The sequence below is a fragment of the Chiloscyllium plagiosum genome, unplaced genomic scaffold (assembly GCF_037043375.1).
Source record: "Chiloscyllium plagiosum isolate Xiang-an unplaced genomic scaffold, Cpla_swu_hap1 HiC_scaffold_19, whole genome shotgun sequence".
Classification (NCBI taxonomy): domain Eukaryota; kingdom Metazoa; phylum Chordata; class Chondrichthyes; order Orectolobiformes; family Hemiscylliidae; genus Chiloscyllium; species Chiloscyllium plagiosum.
The window spans coordinates 49935717-49957530 of NW_028270157.1; the positions used below are offsets into that span (position 1 = coordinate 49935717).

Below are 21814 nucleotides of genomic sequence, written 5' to 3' on the forward strand. Positions count from 1 at the left end.
TTTTGTGTCAATGCTTGCGTAAGTTAAATAAGAGTGCATGTGAGTGCAAATCATGTTGTATGTTCATATATTAATATAAATTACGTGCAAAGATCTTCAAGTTTTCATTTTTCACTTTGACAACATTGTTGAGTTGTGTATTGATTTGGTGGATAGTTCAAGACATGCCCCAGACAGGCAGCAGAAAAGCTACAGAAAAATTGAAAAACATTATTCCAGTTTGCAGAACTTTATTTTGGGCTTTACTGTGACTCGTTAGGTTAACACTGGAGCCTCACAATGCCAGGGACCTGGGATTGATTTCAGCCAGGGTCAATGGGAGAACTACCCATTTGGATACAGAACTGGCTCAAAGGTAGAAGACAGAGGGTGGTGATGGAGGGTTGTTTTTCAATCTGGAGGCCTGTGACCAGTGGAGTGCCACAAGGATCAGTGCTGGGTTCTCTACTTTTTGTCATTTACATAAATGATTTTGATGCGAGCATAAGAGGTACATTTAGTAAGTTTGCAGATGACACCAAAATTGGAGGTGTAGTGGACAGCGAAGAAGGTTATCTCAGATTACAACAGGATCTTGACCAGATGGGCCAATGGGCCGAGAAGTGGCAGATGGAGTTTAATTCACACAAATGCGAGGTGCTGCATTTTGGGAAAGCAAATCTTAGCTGGGCTTATACACTTAATGGTAAGGTCCTAGGGAGTGTTGCTCAACAAGGGAACCTTGGAGTGCAGGTTCATAGCTCCTTGAAAGTGGAGTCGCAGGTAGATAGGATAGTGAAGAAGGTGTTTGGTATGCTTTCCTTTATTGGTCAGAGTATTGAATACAGGAGTTAGGAGTTCATGTTGTGGCTGTACAGGACATTGGTTAGACCACTTTTGGAATATTGTGTGCAATTCTGGTCTCCTTCCTATCGGAAAGATGTTGTGAAACTTGAAAGGGTTCAGAAAAGATTTATAAGGGCGTTGCCAGGGTTGGAGGAGTTGAGCTGCAGGGAGAGGCTGAACATGCTGGGGCTGTTTTCCCTGGAGTGTCGGAGGCTGAGGAGTGACCTTATAGAGGTTTACAAAATTATGAGGGTCATGGATAAGATAAATAGACAAAGTATTTTCCCTGGGGTGGGGGAGTCCAGAACTAGAGGGCATAGGTTTAGGGTGAGAGGGAAAGATATAAAAGAGACTTATGGGGCAATGTTTTCACACAGAGGGTGGTACGTGTATGGAATGAGCTGCCAGAGGAAGTGGTGGAGGTTGGTACAATTGGAACATTTAAGAGGCATTTGGATGGGTATATGCATAGGAAGGGTTTAGAGAGATATGGGCCGGGTGCTGGCAGATGAGACTAGATTGGGTTGGGATATCTGGTCGGCATGGACGGGTTGGACCGAAGGGTCTATTTCCATGCTGTACATCTCTATGACTCTAATTGTCTGTGTGGAATTTGCTCCAGCTTCCTCCCACAGTCCAAAAATGTGCAAGTTAGGTGGATTGGCCATGGGGAATGTGGGGTTGCAGGGTTAGGGTGGGTCTGGGTGGGATGCTCCTCTGAGGGTCACTGTGGATTCGATGGGCGAATGGCCTGCTTGCACACTGCAGGGATTCTATACTTCTAACTATTTTAAATTAAACGCAATCATTCTGAAAGCGAATATGTGCATGGGGTTGAGAGATGCCAGCAGCTGAATTTTTTAAAGCGTGCCCACTTTATTGGAATAGAACTAATAATAACTCAATTGTACACATACAAGATTAAATTCTTTTTTTTACAGAGTTGGGCTGAGCTGTTTCTAATGCACTGATTATTAATTACACGAGAATTAATCGTGGAATTGTGAACTTAGATTTATGTCAAAAAGGCATTTATTCATCGAACCTTCAGTTTAAATAAAAAGCTATATTTATTACTGAGTAAACCCCCTCCTCTTTCCTCCGGAGAATCGCCCTCTGTTGACATTGGATTCCATTGCATCAATCACAAAGACACTTGTTCAGTCGCTGGTCCACTGCCTCGAAGGGCAGATATATTTAACGGAATTCACTGCCGGGCCCGCTAACCGAGCAGAAGAAGGGGATAAAAGAGGGTGGGGGGAGAAAACGTCTGAAAGAAACAATGAGCACCTCGACGCTTGGGTCCCATGAGCGCACAGTGAGTAACCGCTCGGCACGCACTTCATTCATGTACTCATTTGTCCCTTCCATCCATCTCCTGCAGCTGTTGAAACTCTCACAGATGTGATAGTCTCCGTTGTGTAATTTGCAGACCTCCACCATTTTCCGAGATCTCGACAAGGGAGTGCCCGCCCGCCAGCCTCCCAGGTCTGAGGAAGATCAGGGGGATGGTGGTGTTCATACTGGGAGAGAGGGCGAACGACCACTCTGCTCACTTTCCTGGCGACGTGGCAATAATTTCAACCCCTCCCCCTCCCTTATCTCAATCATTTATTTGTTACCAGCATGTAGAAAGACTGTTGAAGCAGCTTTTTTAATGAGGGCTATCAAAGGTGATTATGATGTTTTTCCCCCCTGTTAAATAACCTCGGCAGACGAACGGGCAATGTTAACAAACGTTTACATTTGCACTTCGCCGCGCCCCGTTTTGCTTGCGTCTGACAACATTTAGCTGCACTTTTCTCACCGTTAACCAAAAGAACAGCCTGACAAACAATGACAGCATTTTTAGGCATGTCCCGAATAGTTTGGGCACGTTGGGTTTTAACCTGTCATGTGCTATCCATCAGTGTCTTTAGTTCAGGCGTGGGAATTTGCCACAATGTCGAAATGTGACTAAATCGATTTGAATTTGAGATTAAATTCCAAATGAGTTGGGAATTAAAGCTTTGTAATTATCCCGCGTTACAACTTATAGTTGTTATCATTTTCATTGTGAGCAGGCGCACGATTCACTTTCAAAACGTTTGTACTCGGTGCCCCTCTAACCAGTTACAGTACCAGAAGGGAGATTCAGACGAAACGCTTCTTCCTTTTTCCTACCAAACAGGAGGGACTCGCATATCTGAATAACGATAGAACAGAGAAGATAAACGGGCGTTTGAAGTGTGTACCGTTGCCTGAGATTTGTTTTCGCATACACGATTCGTCATGTCAATCATACGAAACATGATTAATGTTTGTTCAATACTGAATTAAAGCGCTGTCTTTGGGTTTGTACGCATTGATCCTGCCTGTGAGGTATCGTTCACCATCACACTTTCTATATCAGTCTGAGACCTGGATTTAAGAGAACTCGGCCGTGCACCAGAGCCAAACAAAACACATTGGGGACTCATTGGCTCTGGGGTTGTTGCTGGCGTGGCCACGTTGCCATATTTGCGATGCGTATTTTCTCTGTGCCATCGTTCTGTGAAGCTTTTGGCGGAGATTTGAATTTAACTGTGATGTTGATACTGAAAGTAGAACGTTCCCAACGGCTGTACAAGGGAACCATGCAGTAAGTTAGGCGGCCGCGCATCAATAAATTTCTGAATCTCTACTTTCTTCTTAGGACAAGATTGAACTATCCTGAAGCAAACTTTAATATTTTATGAGCGAAACCTCTGCGTTCATACATTGCCATGATAGGTGTTGGCACAGATCTACGCCAACAAATTATTTAATGAAGAATACATAAGATTGCCAACATAATAGAAGAAAGGACCAAAACACCTCTAAAAAATATTCTGCAGATTTATTTATGCAAAAATACAAAAGCAAAGTTTAGCAATGCAGAATTCCAAAATAACACTCTCAAACTTACATTACTTATGAATTGCTTTAAATGTTTAGAAAATAATAAAGTCAGAAATCAGGAGAGATGAATTCTCAAAGTTCCTTTCACAGCATACTATACACATAGAGTAATGATGAAAACCAAGACTACCTCAAATGATGAGAATGACTTATTTTAATGTAAGCTAACAACCCTTGTCAATGACATTGCTTGCCAATGTTGTTGCTTCAATGGTTAAAATTAAACCATTTATGCCACCGCACCTGCCACCGCCTGCTAACCAATATTCACAGATCGCCTTTCTCTTCGCAATTCTCAGATGACAATATTGCACAACCTCTTGTTTGAATCCTTCCTTTATCTTCTTTTTTTAAAGACCTTCCTTTACACAAACATTTTTGATTAAGCTTACACTTACTTCCTATCAATCCTTTAGCATAATAGCCATTTTTCTTCCACATCGGGAAATAGATGGTGACATCTTGCAAAATGTCCAGATTACAGAGGAGGAAGTGCTGGATGTCTTGAAATGGTTAAAGGTGGATAAATCCCCAGGACCTGATCAGGTGTACCTGAGAACTCTGTGGGAAGCTAGAGAAGTGATTGCTGGGCCTCTTGCTGAGATATTTGTATCATCGATAGTCACAGGTGAGGTGCTGGAAGACTGGAGGTTGGCAAATGTGGTGCCACTGTTTAAGAAGGGTGGTAAGGACAAGCCAGGGAACTATAGACCAGTGAGCCTGACCTCAGTGGTAGGCAAGTTGTTGGAGGGAATCCTGAGGGACAGAATGTACATGTATTTGGAAAGGCAAGGACTGATCAAGGATAGTCAACATGGCTTTGTGCGTGGGAAATCATGTCTCACAAACTTGATTGAGTTTTTTGATGAAGTAACAAAGAAGGTTGATGAGGGCAGAGCAGCAGATGTGATCTGTATGGACTTCAGTAAGGCGTTCAACAAGGTTCCCCATGGGAGACTGATTAGCAAGGTTAGATCTCCTGGAATACAGGGAGAACGAGCCATTTGGATTCAGAACTGGCTCAAAGGTAGAAGACAGAGGGTGGTGGTGGAGGGTTGTTTTTCAGACTGGAGGCCTGTGACCAGTGGAGTGCCGCAAGAATCGGTGCTGGGTCCTCTACTTTTTGTCATTTACATAAATGATTTGGATGCGAGCATCAGAGGTGCAGTTAGTAAGTTTGCAGATGACACTAAAATTGGAGGTGTAGTGGACAGCGAAGAGGGTTATCTCAGATTACAACAGGATCTGAACCTGGTGGGCTACTGGGCTGAGAAGTGGCAGATGGAGTTTAATTCAGATAAATGCGAGGTGCTGCATTTTGGGAAAGCAAATCTTAGCAGGACTTATATACTTAATGGTAAGGTCCTCGGGAGTGTTGCTGAACAAAGAGACCTTGGAGTGCAGGGTCATAGCTCCTTGAAAGTGGAGTCACAGGTAGATAGGATAGTGAAGGAGGTGTTTGGTATGCTTTCCTTTATTGGTCAGAGTATTGAGAATAGGAGTTGGGAGGTCATGTTGCGGCTGTACAGGACACTGTTTAGGCCACTGTTGGAATATTGCGTGCAATTTTGGTCTCCTTCCTATCGGAAAGATGTTGTGAAACTTGAAACAGTTCAGAAAAGATTTACAAGGATGTTGCCAGGGTTGGAGGATCTGAGCTATAGGGAGAGGCTGAACAGGCTGGAGCTGTTTACCCATGGAGCGTTGGAGGCTGAGGGTGACCTTATAGTGGTTTACAAAATTATGAGGGGCATGGATAGGATAAAAAGGCAAAGTCTTTTCCCTGGGGTTGGGGAGTCCAGAACTAGAGGGCATAGGTTTAGGGTGAGAGGGGGAAGATATAAAAGAGACCTAAGGGGCAACGTTTTCACGCAGAGGGTGGTACGTGTATGGAATGAGCTGCCAGAGGATGTGGTGGAGGCTGGTACAATTGCAACATTTAAGAGGCATTTGGATGGGTATATGAATAGGAAGGGTTTGGAGGGATATGGGCCGGGTGCTGGCAGGTGGGACTAGATTGGGTTGCGATATCTGGTCAGCATGGACAGTTTGGACCGAAGGGTCTATTTCCATGCTGTACATCTCTATGACTCTATGTCTGTGAGTATGAAACATTGTAGTGTTTTTTTTTGCTTAAGGATACTAGAAGTAGCTGTGACAATGATGTCCACCCAAAATCACACTTTTATGGTAGGTCTTTGAATTGCTATGTGTAGCCTATTACATAATCAGTGTCAGTCCTTTTATTATATTGTTTCATAAATTGGTAATAGTTTCTGGATGAGAAAAAGCCAGCATATTTTTGGATAGTAATTCAAAAGGATTTCTTTTCTTTCACCCAGGAGGAATGCAAATAACAAATCCCATTAAGTCAGGTGAGGTGTCCCTGCATTGCAGGAACATCTTCATATGCTACATGGACTACTTTTTCTGTTGCTGTCTCAAATATGAAATTATCTAGCCTGAAAACACATGTCATGAAGGACAAATACTCTCCTGTTCTATCTGCTTACCAAAAATGTGATTAAACTTTGGGTCCAGAATCCAAGTTTTAAGCTTTAAAATCCAATTATTTATCCTTAACTGTTGTGCAAGATCAGATACAATGCAAGCACTATTACATGATCATCTGATATACTGAAGCTGGAAGGACTACCAGTTTAATACTGCTGTCCCATGATCATTTGAAAAACTCAGGTTTGTTATATACACACATATATAATATATTATTGTCGGATTTCAATTAACCATTTAAAAAAAAATCCAACTTATGGCTTGCTTTTTCTGTTAAAGTAGGGGTTCAGAGAGATACTTGCCAATTATTAACACAAATTCCTATATGCAACACCTTTAGATGACAGTTCATAAGAGGCTTTTTCTCACAATACATGGTTTGACACCTCGTGTTTGAACAGGACTTTTCCATGAAATAAGTAAAATGGAAGTTGTTATTATAATCAACAATTTTTAATTGAGAAAGTACTTTGGCTTAATAAAGCTTAATAATAATCCATATTTTGACAGGTTGTCCACAGAAATCTACATCTGTATAATGATACAACTCTGCTACATAAGTTCAACCCAATAATTTGTGTTCTTCCAATAAGCTGCCCAATTTATTGAACCAACAGTCATTTCTTTCCAGGATTTTAGAACAACTTGCAGGCTTTACTGAAGTAATGTGGAAAGAATCCTAGTCATGGGTGCCAAATACTCAATGATGCTATAGAACATTATGGACTCACCTAATTTGGATATCAAATTATCACGTCTGTCGAACTGGATCCTGTTGCCATAAACTTCTGTCTTTGCTTGTCATCTTGGAGTCATATCCACTAATGGAAACCTCACACTGACAGGTTTGATTATTCAACATCTGACAAGTGTGAGTTTGTACCATCACAAGTCAGTAGGTGTCATGAATGAATAACATGGAATGTGCAATTGTATGACCATGATCCTCTTATGTGGACCCTGAAAGAGTGGCCCTCAGTTTTGAGATGTGAGGTGACTGTTTCTTGGGAACATAGTTATTGTGGACATCAAGCCCTTTAAATATGAGCAAGTGTTATTTGGGTAAAGTCTTTGAAAAGCTGTAACCCCAATCTCTGACTTTTTTGACTTTCCTTTCAAGTGTAATGGCAGGATTACAGGTATCTGGTTTATTGGCAGCAACACCTTAATCCAGGTCTTCATGCATGTGCCTTTGCAATAAGATGTGCTGCCTATGAATAGCTTGCCAATGTACTCAGTGACAGAATTGTATAAACTGGGGTCTTTCCTTATTGTTATTATTTCCTTAACTGCTATTTTAATTATCGCCTCTTTTTACAGAAAATCAACCCCACTAGATTATGTACATGGGTGAATAAATATTATTATAAATGACTGGGGATCTAAAATATGACAGGGACCTGTCAGCACATGTTTTATTTGCCACAAGATTACACTTCATTAGAAATTTACTGTTGAGAAAGGAGGGTTAGAAAGATATGAGAGCTCTCTTGGCCTAAATATGGTTCTAAAAGACTGTGTCCAGTTTGACCCTGACATTCTCCATGGGCCAATTATTGCCCCCATAATCAGTTCTTTTGGAGATTTAATCTTTTGTCATCTAAAGAAATTACTTCCCGATTATTGATGCTAACCACCACATTCCATTGTTCAAGATGTTGATTGGCTCACCTGGGATCTATTCCATTTTCAATCAATAACAAACTATATTCTGTAAAAAAACAAACTGTGTAATTCTTAAAATAAAATTGGCCACAGATGATAATCTGTTTTAAAATGTGAAAGGAATTGGTTTTCGGGGAAAAATCTCAGAAGCAGTTCATTCAAAACATGTAAATTTGGTGGTTGAAGTGGTTGGTGTTGATTAAGTTAATTGAAAATAAGCAATGAATGCAATTTTCATACTATTAATAATTTGCTACTGACAGTGGCACCAAACTGAATATAAATAAGATTTAATTGTGTTGCCAGACATGTGATGCTTCACCAAATTAAAGTATTCATTCAGGCAAAGTGACTTGGAAATTAGAGGTGAGGATAAGGTGACACAGGTTGCTTGTGCATGTTGATTATCAACAAACTAAACAGCTGAAATGTCTCTGCTCATATTTGTACTAACTAATGAAGTTATTTTGCGGTCACTACCCCTTGTATAAAATCCTAAACTCTGGGGAAGGTATCAACTTCACTGACAACAAAAACATCAAAACATTTAGCAGTCGGAAAAATATCTGGAACTCAAAAGCTGCATTTCTAATATGAATATATTTCCAATACACTGATTCACCTGATGATAATGCAGTCTTTATGAAGGGTGTTTCTACCACTTGATGTAATCTTTGCATATTGTTGTTTTTAGCTTTATGTTTGTCTGCTGGATTGGAATCTCTCCCTAAATGCTTTAATAATGTGGATGTTTTGTCTTCCTTTTGTTTGAGGGAGTGGAATTTTATTAGTTCCAAAATTATGCATGTTATAAGGGTGTGACTATCCTATAAGTAGATTGATTTGAGTTAACTACTCCTGTCACATGGCCACATAATTCTGCCTCACGTTGCATAGAAACCTACAAACGTGGAAACTAGGAGTAGTCCATTTAACTCTTTGAGCCTGCTTTGTCATTCATTCGGACCATGGCTAATCATGTATCTCTTTGCCATATTCCTCCTTCCTCCCATTACCCTTGATACCTTTAAAATCTAGAAATTTAGCAATCTTTTTCTTGAATATATCCAATGACTTGGCCTCCACAGGCTCCCATGGTAGAGATTTTCACAAGTTCACCATGCTTTGAAATATTTCCTCATTTCAGTCCTCAATGGTCGAGCCAGTTTCCTGAGACTGTTTCGTCTGGTCCAGATTTCATAGCCAGGGAAAACGTTCTTTCTGCAGCCAAACACTCCAGTTCTGAAAGAATTGTATACTTTTTAATCAGATCCCCTCTCATTCTTCCAGATTTTAGTGAATACAGGCCCAGTCAAACCAATCTCTCCTCATAGGACAGTTCTGTCATTCCCAGTATCACCGCTTCACTCTGAGAAGTAAATCCTTTTCAAGGTAGGGAGACCCAAATTACATGCAGTACTCTGGATGTGGTCTCACCAAGGCTCTTTATAACTGCCAACTTCTGATTTCAAATACTGTTGCAACGAAGGCCAATATACTGTTTGTCTTCTTAATTGATTGGTGCACCTACCTGTCTACTATCTTGATTGGTGTACAAACAAAACCAGATCCCTTTTACATCCACACTTCCCAATATGTCACCAATTAAGTAATCTTTTCTGTTTACCCAAATGTTAATGTGGACAATGTGTTGATATTTGGAATGTCACGATGTCAATAAAACAGAGATATATAAAAATGACTATGAATGACAATTATAATATTTCAAATTTTGTTTTGCAATCTCACTGTGAAAATTAAGGGAGATGGAGGTATTTGGGGGGCAGTTATGTGGGGGTGGGGAGGTTGGCGTGAGGCACTTGTCATAACACAATTACAAACTCCAATTTTTGAGATATTTACCTGATTGAAACATGGGCTGGAAATTAATGTATTTGAGGGGGTCTCTTGCACTGGCTGGAGAAATGTTGAGAGCCCAGCATCACTTTCCTCTTGGAGGCCTGATGCTTGTATATTCCAAAAACGTACTTAATGGGAGTTACATTTCTCCTCTGTAATTGAGCCCCCAGTTCAGCAAAAGTTCCACCCATGAGAGCTGCTGACCAATCAGATGTTGGCAAATTTCCAGTACCAGCAATATCACTGGAAGTGATAACAACTGGAGGTATTACAGTGACCTCCTCACTAGGATCACACATGGATCATTGAAGAGAGGTGAATGTGGTTAGGTTTGGAATTATGAGGTTGAAGCAGTGAGTGTTGGAACCAAGAGCATGTGGATAGCTTGCTGCTGAGCTCCCTCTTCCTGGTACTAGTTTCCTCGGTCAAGTGAATGCAGAGTACTGTTGAATGCGTTACCCAGCCCTCAATCTTGTAGCTGACTGGCAAACCTGACAGGTTAGCTGAGTAGTCCCCTCGAATAATTAAGTCAACTCTTGTATCACCTTATGCAAATTTTTCACCTTTCTATTTCCCAACTTCTCTCTTCAAAGGCTTTTAAAAAATCCATTTGTTTGACCAATTTTTGTCATTGCTTCTTGATCTTGTACAAGGCTTGTCTTTTGTTTATTCACCTTTCTGAAACATTACAGGCAATTTTTCAACATTTAAATTAATGATATAGGTGAAGAGGGCACTCAGTCGACTGTGTTAACTAAACGCTATACCAACACGTGGCATTTTTATTAAAAGTTTCCATCTCACTGAGGAGGATTCTGGCTAATCCATCTCCAACAACTTGCGCTGAAAACTCTGATAACATTTTGATAGGTGTGACAGATTCTACCACAGCAGTTGAGACAATCCACAACATTTAAATAGAACAATACATGACATTCTTAAAACAAACTCAATTCACCTAATGTGAACTGATGCTTTAAAGAGTTCCAGTATTTAGGTCCACATTGTTGCCAAAACTAATCAGTTCTTCCTTGGGATAATCGATCTATGTACAGCATTTTGTTGAATTCTGTCCATTAGTTTTATTAATAGATTGTTTACAGTCAAACAGACTAACAAATGGGTGAAAACATTGCTTTTTCCCACTTTCAGTGGAGAAGATAATAAATGGGAGCAGTCTATGAATAAGCTTTATGAATGCTCTAGAACATGAAACTTTAAATTGACTATAAATTCTGATATATAATTTAAATACTGTGTGATACAGACTGACAATGGAAAGGGGGAGAAAGTGAGGGACTGCACATGCTGGAGATCAGAGTCGAGAGTGTGGTGCTGGAAAAGCACAGCCGGTCAGGCAGCATCTGAGGAGCCGGAGAATCGACATTTCGGGCATAAGCCCTTCATCAGGAATGAGGCTTGTGGGAAGGGGGCTGAGAGATAGATGGGAGGGGGTGGGGTTGGGGGGAAGTTACCTGAGAGTGCGTTAGGTAGACATAGGTAGGAGTGAAGGTGATAGGTCAGAGAGGAGGATAGAGCAGATAGGGGGGAAGGGAGATGGGCAGGTAGGATAGGTCAAGAGGGCAGTGCCGAGTTGGAAGGTTGGATCTAGGATACAGTGGGAGGAGGGGAAATGAGGAAACTGGTGAAATCCACAATAATCCCATGTGGTGGTAGGGTCTCAAGGCAGAAGATAAGACGTTCTTCCTCCAGGCAGTGGTGGTAAGGTTTGGCAATGGAGGAGGCACAGAACCTGCAGGTCTTGGGGGAGTGGGAGGGGGAGTTAAAGCGTTCGGCCATTGGGTTGAGGGGTTGCTTCTTGTGTGTTCTCTGAAACGTTCCACAAGTAGGTGTCCTATCTCCCCAGTATAGACGAGACCTCATCAGGAGCAATCGATACAGTAAATGATGTGTGTGGAAATGCAGGTAAATCTCTGACAGATGTGGAAAGCTCCTTTGGGGCCTTGGACAGAGGTGAGGGGGAGGTGTGGGGAGGGAAGAGTGGGTTGGTGGGGAGCGTGGGCCAGACAAGAGAGTCGTGGAGAGAATGATCTTTACAGAATGCAGATAGGGATGGGGAGAGCGTGGGTGGTGTCCCGAAGGTAGGTGGGGAGTTCCGAGTTCCAAACTCATCTCCACATACCTTGACACCGTCCTCTCCCCCCTCATCCAGGAACTCCCCACCTACATTTGGAACACTATGCATGCCCTGCACCTCCTCCAGGGCTTTCGTATCCCTGGCCCCCAAAGCCTCATCTTCACCATGGACATCTAGTCCCTTTACACATCAATCTGCCATGACAGAGGCCTCCAAGCCCTTCGTTTCTTCCTCTCCGTTGTCCCCACCTGACACTCTCATTTGTTCAGCTGAACTGGTCCTTACCTTCAATAATTTCTCCTTTGAATCCTTCCACTCCCTCTGATTCCTGGACTTTCCATGTCCATCAATGGTGACTGACTCAACGCAGACATATTCTACAAACCCACCAACTCCCACAGCTACCTAGACTACCCCTCCTCCAACCCTGCCCCCCTGTAAAAATGCTATCCCTTATTCCCAATTCCTCTGCATTTGCTGCTTCTGCTTCCAGGAGGACCACTTCCACCACAGAACACACCATATCACCTCTTCTTCAAAGACTGCAATTTCCTCTCCCTCGTGGTCGATGATGCCCTCCAGCGCATCTCATCCACTTCCCGCACCTTCATCCTCGAACCCCACCCCTCCATCTGCAACAAGAACAGAACCCCCTTGTTCTCACCTTCCACCTCACCAACCTCCGGATACATTGCATTATCCTCCGCCATTTCTGCCACTTACAAACATACCCCACCATCAGTGATATATTTTCCTCCCCACTCCTATCTGCTTTGTGTAAAGACCATTTCCTCTGCAACTCTCTTGTCAGGTCCATGCTCAACGCGCCCCCCCCCCCCCCCAACCCCCTTAACCAACCCACCCTCCCCTCCTGGCACTTTCCCCTGCCACTGCAAGGATTGCAAACCCTGCGCCCACACCTCCCCCTCCTCACCTCCATCCAAGGCCCCAGAGGAGCCTTCCACATCCACCAGAAATTTACCAGCATTTCTACACACATCTTTGACTGTACCCGTTGCTCCCAATGCGGTCTCCTCTATATTGGGGAGACAGGATGCCTACTTGTGGAACACTTCAGAGAACATCTCCGGGACACACACATGAAACAACACCACTGCCTCATGGCCGAACACATTAACTCCCCCTCCCATTCCCCCAAGGACATGCATCCTCCTCCATCACCAGACCCCTACCAACTGCTGCCTGGAGAAAGAACACCTCATCTTCCACGTTGGCACACTCCAACCACATGGGATCAATGTGTATTTCACCAGTTTCCTCCTTTCCCTTCTCCCCACCATATTCCAGATCCAACCTTACAACTTTGAACTGCCCCCTTCACCTGCCCTACCTATCCCTCCCACTTCCCATCTATCTGCTCCACCCTCCTCTCCAATCTATCACCTTCAACCCCACTTTCATCTACCGAATATACTCTCAGCTACCTTCCCCCGGCTCCACAATCCTCCCATTTATCTCTCAGCCCCCTTGGCCCACAAGCCTCATTCCTGATGAAAGGCTAATGCCCAAAACATCGATTCTCCTGCTCCTTTAATGCTGCCTGACTGGCTGTGCTTTTCCAACTCCACGCTCTCAACTCTGATCAATGTAAAGTCAGCTTCCACAGATGTGCAAATTTTCTGTGAGCAGATCTTTAATGAGTACCAAATAACTTGGAGAGCAGATCTTTGGGTTAGCAATGAACTCTCTAATTATGAGATACTACAATGGAAGTAATGCACTTAAGCCCTATATAAGCCCAATCTTGCTGATAATCAAAAATCCACAATAAGTCAGATGAAACTAAATGAGTTATTAATATTTATTAAGATGTAAGATTAAACAAAAACAAGATGAATTAACAGTTCAGATAGTTAAAACCTTTTAATTAATTTTATATTATCCTTCATCTGACCATAGACTGTGGTAGTAATTGTGTAAAGTGCAGAGAAGGCAAGACTTTGTAGAATGTGGAAATATAGCAAGTAGTTAAGCAGGAGATTGAGGTTAATTAATTGATTAATTAACTAGGTAGATATGAAAGTGGAATAGGGCCCAGACACGCCTTAGCTTGCCCATTTGCCACCAGGCAGTGGGGACCCCAGTAGAGGGCTATCTACACGAGAGTCCTTCCCCTTTCGCTCAGGGATCTGGAGTGGAGATATTTAGATCTGAAACTGGATTGTGTTTTGTCCACCTTTTGCCAATGCAAAAAAAAATCACTTTTGAACATAATTATTCTGGAGTAGCAAGTAAATTCAATTAAGATCCATACTTTTGAGGTTCTAATGGTCTGAAACAGGATAAATTCTCTGCAACCATCACATTAAATGGAATCCAATTTTGTTAGAACTATTGGTTTTCTTTTTTCACTGCAAAGTATTCGGCGTTAAAGCGTTAGTGTTCAGTACAAAAACAAATAGGTCTTGTTCGAACTACAAAAGTTAGATGGACAGATGAGGAAAGAGGAGACAGAGACTCTAGCATTGGATGCCTTATTTACTTAATCATGCTACTGCTGACAGCATTCTGAATAGAACACAACTCAGAAGCATTGCTGCTTTTGAAGATTTTGCAAAAGTCTTCATGAACTCACCTAACAAAAATTGCAGTTTTGCAAAACAGATTTTATCTTTTCAGTGCATCCTTTAAACAATGCTTTCTCTGCAGAGTATCAGTATAATGTTTTCATTTTACAAATGAAACCAGCAAACTTTTTGTTTTATTTCATGTACAAAGTGCTCCCTCTTCTTCACTCTGTCTACCTGAACATTCATTAATGTGAATGTGGTTACTTCCAGAATTGTTATATAGGCTTATACACAACTGTGAAGAAGGGCTTATGCCCGAAATGTCGATTCTCCTGCTCCTCAGATGCTGCCTGGCCTGCTGTGTTTTTTCCAGAACGACATTTTTCAACTATGATTCTTAACAAACAACATAGTTGTTTTCTACCTTTCAGAAAGAACATAGGTGATACTACAAACAATGGCTTGCATATTGGAACATCAACACTGGAATAATGGTGCTTTGCCTTAGAGTTGACAGATGGGTTTTCGGCCCCACTCATGTTGGATTTCCCAATACTGAGCATGTTATAGGAAGGGGTAGAAAGCATGTCCTTCATCAGAAGAAGAATGGCAGAGAATCTCTGGTTGGTTTCTCCAGAAACTGGAGGAGAAAGTGAGGTCTGCAGATGCTGGAGATCAAAGTTGAAACTTTATTAATTCCTGAAGAAGGGCCTGTGCCCGAAACGTCGAATCTCCTGTTCCCTGGATGCTGCCTGACCTGCTGTGCTGTTCCAGCAATAAACTGGCCAACAATCACATCATGATGTTGAGGTGCCAGTGTTGGATTGGGGTGAACAAAGTCAGAAGTCATACAACACCAGGTGATAGTCCAACAGGTTTATTTGAAATCACAAGCTTTCAGAGCACTGCCCTTTCATCATGTGGAGTGAGAGAGAAACACACAGACACAGAATTTATAGGCAGAGGGATCAAGGGCAGAGAGATCAAAAGATCATACAAAAGGTGTGAGTGGAATGTCGAATAGTAAGTCTCACCTGCAGAGACTTATTATTCGTCATTCCACTCACATCTTTTGTATGATATTTGGATCTCTCCGCCCTTGATCCCTCTGCCTATAAATTCTGTGTCTGTGTACTTCTCTCTCACTCCACCTGATGAAAGGGCAGTGCTCTGAAAGCTTGTGATTTCAAATAAACCTGTTGGACTATAATGATATGGAGTTGTGTGACTTCTGACTTTGAAACAATCAAATCAGCAGAAGACTTCAAACAGTTTGCTCATTCTTCTGTTTAACAACAATAGGTACAGGGTCTCATGGAGGTGAATAAGGTTAGTAAATGGGGAGGAGAGAGTGTATACTATTATAAGAAAATACTCAAGTTCAATGCATGGCTAGATGCAGCAGTAACTAACATTAAGTACTGTGGCAGACCTATCCTGAGTTTTGAACAGCATAAAAAAATTATTGATTCACTGGAAAATGGCTATGGTTAATGTAAGGTATGCTGGACATTGGGAAACTTTTCGGTCTTAACACCCTTATCATACTGTATCCTATTGTCATTTCAGAAATGGAGTAAGGCTCCAGCTTCATGCTAATAATATGTCAAAATGGTGAAAGTACTCATGCATACAGATGTCAAAAGCATCTTTTCTGCACCTTGAATATTTCAATTTTCCACATCAATCTTTTACCATGAAACTTGTGAGTGGTAGGAAATAGGCTGGGACTAGCTTAAACACATTTCATGTATGACTCACAGTTGGCAAAAGATAGAATTCCACTACTCTATTGAATTCAGATCCATGTGTTTGTGGTGAGAGGTCAATGTGCTAACCTGTTATACCACCCAGTTGCTTAAAAAGAAAACATAATTGCAAGTTACATTCTGTTGCATTTAACAACAAATAATTCTATCTCTGTCTGAATTAAAAGTGAAAATTCTGCACGAGGAACAGCATTTAACAGTGTCTGCATTTTTTTCTTCACAGCAAAACTAAAACAATTACTTATTTAAGCAGTCTAGGAGGTCTCCTCCAAATGAGGAATTTCTCTTTTTGCAAAACTAAGAGGCTAACTTCATCAAGTACTTTAGTTTAGATTCCCTACAGTGTGGAAACAGGCCCTTCAGCCCAACAGGTCCACACCGACCCTCCGAAGAGCATCCCACCCAAAGCCATTCCCCTATCTTTACCCCTGACTAATGCACCTAACACTATGGGCAATTTAGCATGGCCAATTCACCTAACCTGCACATCTTTGGACGATGGGAGGAAACCGGAGTACCCAGAGGAAAGCCCCTCAGACACAGGGAGAATGTGCAACTCTCCACAGACAGTTGCCCGAGATGGGAATTGAACCTGAGTCCCTGGCACTGTGAGGCAGCAGTGCTAACCACTGAGCCACTGTGCTGCCCTTATGCAGATTAATTTGTGATTATAGTTTTCTTTTCAATAGAATTCAATTTTGAAGGGACATTGGTTCCCAGGTGGGGAGTGGGAGATTATCTGGCACAACTTCATGTTAGTTTAAGTTACTGCAATTTCTGACATGCTAGTGGATTACAAAGTCAGGTCTTTGTTCTCATAAGTCCTAATTTATTTCAAGACAAGAATATAAAATAGTTCAAACCGTGTGATCATACTAAAGCTTCTGATTAAACAAGTCAGAAACTGATTATTGAGGTGACACTAGTGACTTGTAACATATTGTCAAGTTGGATTAAACAAATTGATTGCAATTTAGCATCAGTACCTGGGTGCGCTTTTACTTTAATATGAAAGGTGCTTTTAACACAGAGAACATTGGCGTCTTAGTCACCAGATGGAGAGCCAGTGAGAGCCCCACATCAACTGTTTTAGGGATGGAACCAGACACTTAACTGGAAAACTGTGTGACTTTTCTGAGATCAAGTTCCCTCGGTTGGAAGTACAGCCCATCTGAGAGTTAAGTGTTAAACAAGGGCCAGCAGTTTTATTATGCGGCAGAGCCATTGGCGAGATGGTGGCTACTGCAAGAATGAAACCCATCCATAATCTAGTGTTGTCGCTAAATCTCAGGTCATAGGCTGAATAATGGTAGGAGAAGGGACGTTGGGGGAATGGTTGGTGGGGTGGTGGGGGGGAGCGGTGTGAAGTGATGAGATGTATGCAGTAAAGACAGTGGAGTGGCTCTCAGAGCCCAATGCTCCCTTCTAAATACATTATCCTTCAATCAACACTGAATTCAAAAGAAGGATCTCCCTGTAATCATTCAAGCTACCCTGCACAGATTTACTTCCATGGTATCATTATATCACTTAATATCAGTGATAGTGGGATGAGGTTCTTAAGTTATCATTAACAGTCCAGCTGTGGCCAACAGTGATGACAGGCTACCTTCAAGTATTTTCCCGCTAGAATTTAATTACGTTGGAGGTAGGAAAACAATGTGGTCTGTTACGACATGGGGTAAACCCTCCTGTTTAATTTACTCCACCAACACAGAAAAGATTTATCTTGTGCAGTAATGTGTCAAAGTTCGAGAGGCCAAGAGCTGTTTAAAGTAAAATTTAACACATTTATTTCTTAAAGTATAACAAAGAATAATTAACTAACAACTATTTACAACTCCTTCCTCTAACCTATATTTTATATTCCCTCCTATAATAATAGTCTGATAAAATGCCCTGATTAAGATTTACCAAAAATTCAAGTTTTCAAAACCAGCCAGCCGTCAAATCTTCTATTTGGATCTTCCTGCGTTTTCTTTTCTTCTTCTTAGGGATTATGCTTCATACATCACGGATTGATAAAGGTACCTTTAAGAGAGCTTTTTTTGGGTAGTCTCTACATGCTGATGGCAAGGCATTTCTAATCCCAACTGTTCAATTTTCCCAGTCTTATACCCCCAAAGCATTGGATTGTGTCATTGGTTTTAAAGATTGTCAATATACTCAATTCAAACTTGATTAGAATTTGGTATTGTTTGGGGATATAATTTCAATGATTGGCCTAATTCGAATCTGTTTTTGCCTCCAGGCAACCAGCTACACTAACTGCTGGAACACATGCTATATTATATCTTGTTGAGCATACTTGGTGCTGTTAGGTAGTTCTGCTAGTTTTTAACTTTCTTAAAGATACAGTGCACCCACATCTTCATAACATCTTCCCCTGAAGAAAAAATGAATCATCATAATGAAAAGATGGCTTCATTTGTTCCTTCTGTTTTTTTAAACACATTACCCTAACATGCAGACAACTTTAATGTAAGTTCACCTTAACTTCTTCCCATATACCTGTTTATATATATATAAGTGTTTATATATGTAAGTGTGTGTATGTATATATATGATTAGATTAGATTACCTACAGTGTGGAAACAGGCCCTTCGGCCCAACAAGCCAACACCGACCCTCCGAAGAGCAACCCATCCAGACCCACTTTCCTCTGACTAATGCACATAACACTGTGGGCGATTTAGAATGGCCAATTCACCTGACCTGCACATCTTTGGACTGTGGGAGGAAACCGGAGCATCCGGAGGAAACCCACGCAGACACGGGGAGAATGTACAAACTCCACATAGACAGTTGCCCAAGGCTGGAATTGAACCTGGGTTCCTGATGCTGTGAGGCAGCAGTGCTAACCACTGACACTACAGATCTCATCTAAACTTTATCAGCTGAATCCGTGATAATGCATCTGCGGTTACATTCTCACAATCCACAGCATGTACGATTTTTAAATTAAAAATCTGTAACATAAGACTCCAACGAAATAGTCTCATATTCTTGTCTTTAAAGTGTTCTTAGAATCTAAGCGAATTGTTATCCATGTACACAACCACCTCCGACACATTGTTCGGAACATACACATTAAAATGTTGTAAGGCCAGTACCAACTCAGTAGTTCCTTTTCGATTGTGGAGTATTTCCTTTGGTGGGTGTTGATCTTCTTCGAAACGTAACCAGCTGGTGGTTCAATCCCAACCTCATCTTCATGTAGGAGTACAGCTCCAACTCCAAAGTCATTAGCATCAATGGCGACTTTAAAAGGTTTTGAAAAGTTTGGTGTAGCTAAAACTGGTTTGGTGGTTAATATTGATTTCAAATGGTCGAATGCCTCCTGGCATTGTTCTGTCCACCAAAACTTTGTGTTCTTCTTCAGCAAGTCAGTTAACGGTGCCTCAACACTGCTGAAGTTTGGAACAAATTTCCGATTGAAGCCACTGAGTCCTAAGAATTGAAGCACCTCTTTCTTTGAGGTTGGTCATGGAAATTCCTCGATGCCTTCATTTTTGCATTCTGTAGGCTTAACCTTCCATGACTGATATTATGTCCCAAGAACATCTCCTCCGCTTTCGCGAATTCAGTTTTATTTAAGTTTATCACCAGTTTTGCTTCTCGTAGTCGTTCAAAGAGCTCTGCAAACTGAACCATGTGATCTTTCCAGGACTTACTAAAGATTACTACATCGTCCAAATAGACTGCACAATTTGTTAACCCAGCCACAACTCTGGTCATGAGTCTTTGGAAGGTGGTGGGTGTGTTGTTCATTCCAAAGGACATCACTTTAAACTGATATAGCCAATTTGGGGTTACAAATGCAGAAGTATCTTTCGCAATCTCTGTTAAAGGTATCTGCCAGTAACCACGCATTATGTCCAACTTGGTAATGCAGCTGGCTTGTCCAACTTTCTCAGTACAGTCCTCCAATCTGTGAAATGAATAGGAGTCTGATTTTCTAATGGTGTTGACCTTCCAATAATCCATGCAGAATCATTGAGTGCCGTCTGGTTTGGGAACTAAGATGATCGGCAAACTCCACTCGCTCTGGCTTGGTTTGATGATGTCCTTGTCGAGCATGGCTTCCACTTCCATCTGGACCTGTCTGGCTTTGAAAGGATTAAGCCAATAGGGGTGTTGTTTTATCGGAGCAGTATTCCCACCGTGTACTTCATGTACAATAGCATTAGTCCTCCCCATCTGATTCTTACATATGTCCTTGTACTGCTGTAACAAATCTTCCAACTGCGTTCTGTGCTCCTGAGACAGATAGCTTACTAACCTATCCCAGTCCTCAAGGACTTCTTCATTTTTAAATCTATTTTGAGGCACATCAAAATCCACACCATATCGATTTGATTCCTCACTCTGCAGGGCAGTAACTAAGACCTGCTTGTCCAGTTCTTTCTCTCTAATACAATACGGTTTCAACATGTTCACATGACATACCTTTTCATTTCTATCTGGCATCTATACTAGATAGTTCACCTGACTCAACTTCTTTTCAATTTGATAGGAACCACTAAATCTTGCTTTGGAGGGATCTCCTATCACGGGTAACAGTATTAACACGTTATCCCCTTGGAAAAACGTTTGAGTTTCAAAGCTTTTATCTGTCACCTGCTTCATTCTATACCATGTCCTCTTTCGATGCTGTTTAGCTAACCCACCTATTCGATTTAGTCTCTCCCTCACCTCCGATATGTAGTCTAAGTGTGAGATCTCTGACTTTGGTCCAGTCAATTTTTCATTAATTAATTTCAAAGGGCCTCTTAGGTCATGTCCGAACATTAACTTGAACTGAGTAGATTCATTTGGGGCATTTCTAATGGCAAACAATACGAATGGGATATCTTTATTCCAATCATTCACGCAGTCCTGACAGTATGCTGTCAACACGGTCTTCAAGGTCTGATGCCACCTTTCTAAAGCTCCCTGGGATTCAGGATGATACACACTGGATTTAAAGTACTGTATACCAAAGCTATCTATGACCTCCTTAAACAGCCTTGCAGTAAAGTTTGACCCTTGGTCCAACTGAATCTCTCTGGATAGCACATACTGTGTGAAGAAAGCTACTAACTCCTCTACCACCTTTTTTGCCTTGATACTCCATAATGGAATTGCCTCCGGAAACCTGGTAGATTCATCCATTATGTTTAACAAGTACTGGTTCCCACTTTTAGTTCTTGGGAGGGGACCTATACAATCCATTATAACCTGCATGAAAGATTCTTCAAATGTGGGAATTCACAACTAAGGTGCTGGTTTTATTACCGCCTGTGGCTTAACCTACCATTTGGCATGTATGACACATATGACAAAAGTTAACTACATCCTTGTGCACTCCAGGCCAATAAAAATGTTTTTGTACCTTAGCCTGAGTCTTTTGTACCCCTAGGTGACCTCCTACAGGTAGTTCATGTGCTACACTTAACACCTCCCGTCTGTATGCTACCGGCAACACAATCTGGTGCACTTCGGCCAATTTCCCCTCTGCACAAACCTGCCATGGTCTCCATTTCCATCTTAGGATTCTACTATTCAGATAATGACCTTTCGGAATATTCCTTGCCTCCTTTTCGGAGTACGCATCCACATATATATCTTTAATCATCTTGTCTTGCTTTTAC

The 21814-nt window shown here is 41.6% G+C and overlaps 1 protein-coding gene across 1 annotated transcript in view; it reads left to right on the forward strand.

Annotated features, from left to right (window-relative positions):
• The first annotated feature begins 1744 nt into the window (after positions 1-1744).
• LOC122559578 (ninjurin-2-like) overlaps positions 1745-21814 on the forward strand; it is a 236536-nt gene continuing 216466 nt past the window's right edge. Inside the window, exon 1 of the mRNA XM_043709286.2 lies at positions 1745-2143. Within this exon, the coding sequence (XP_043565221.1) occupies positions 2108-2143 (36 nt within the window). The 5' untranslated portion in view covers positions 1745-2107. The remainder of the gene's footprint in view (positions 2144-21814) is intronic.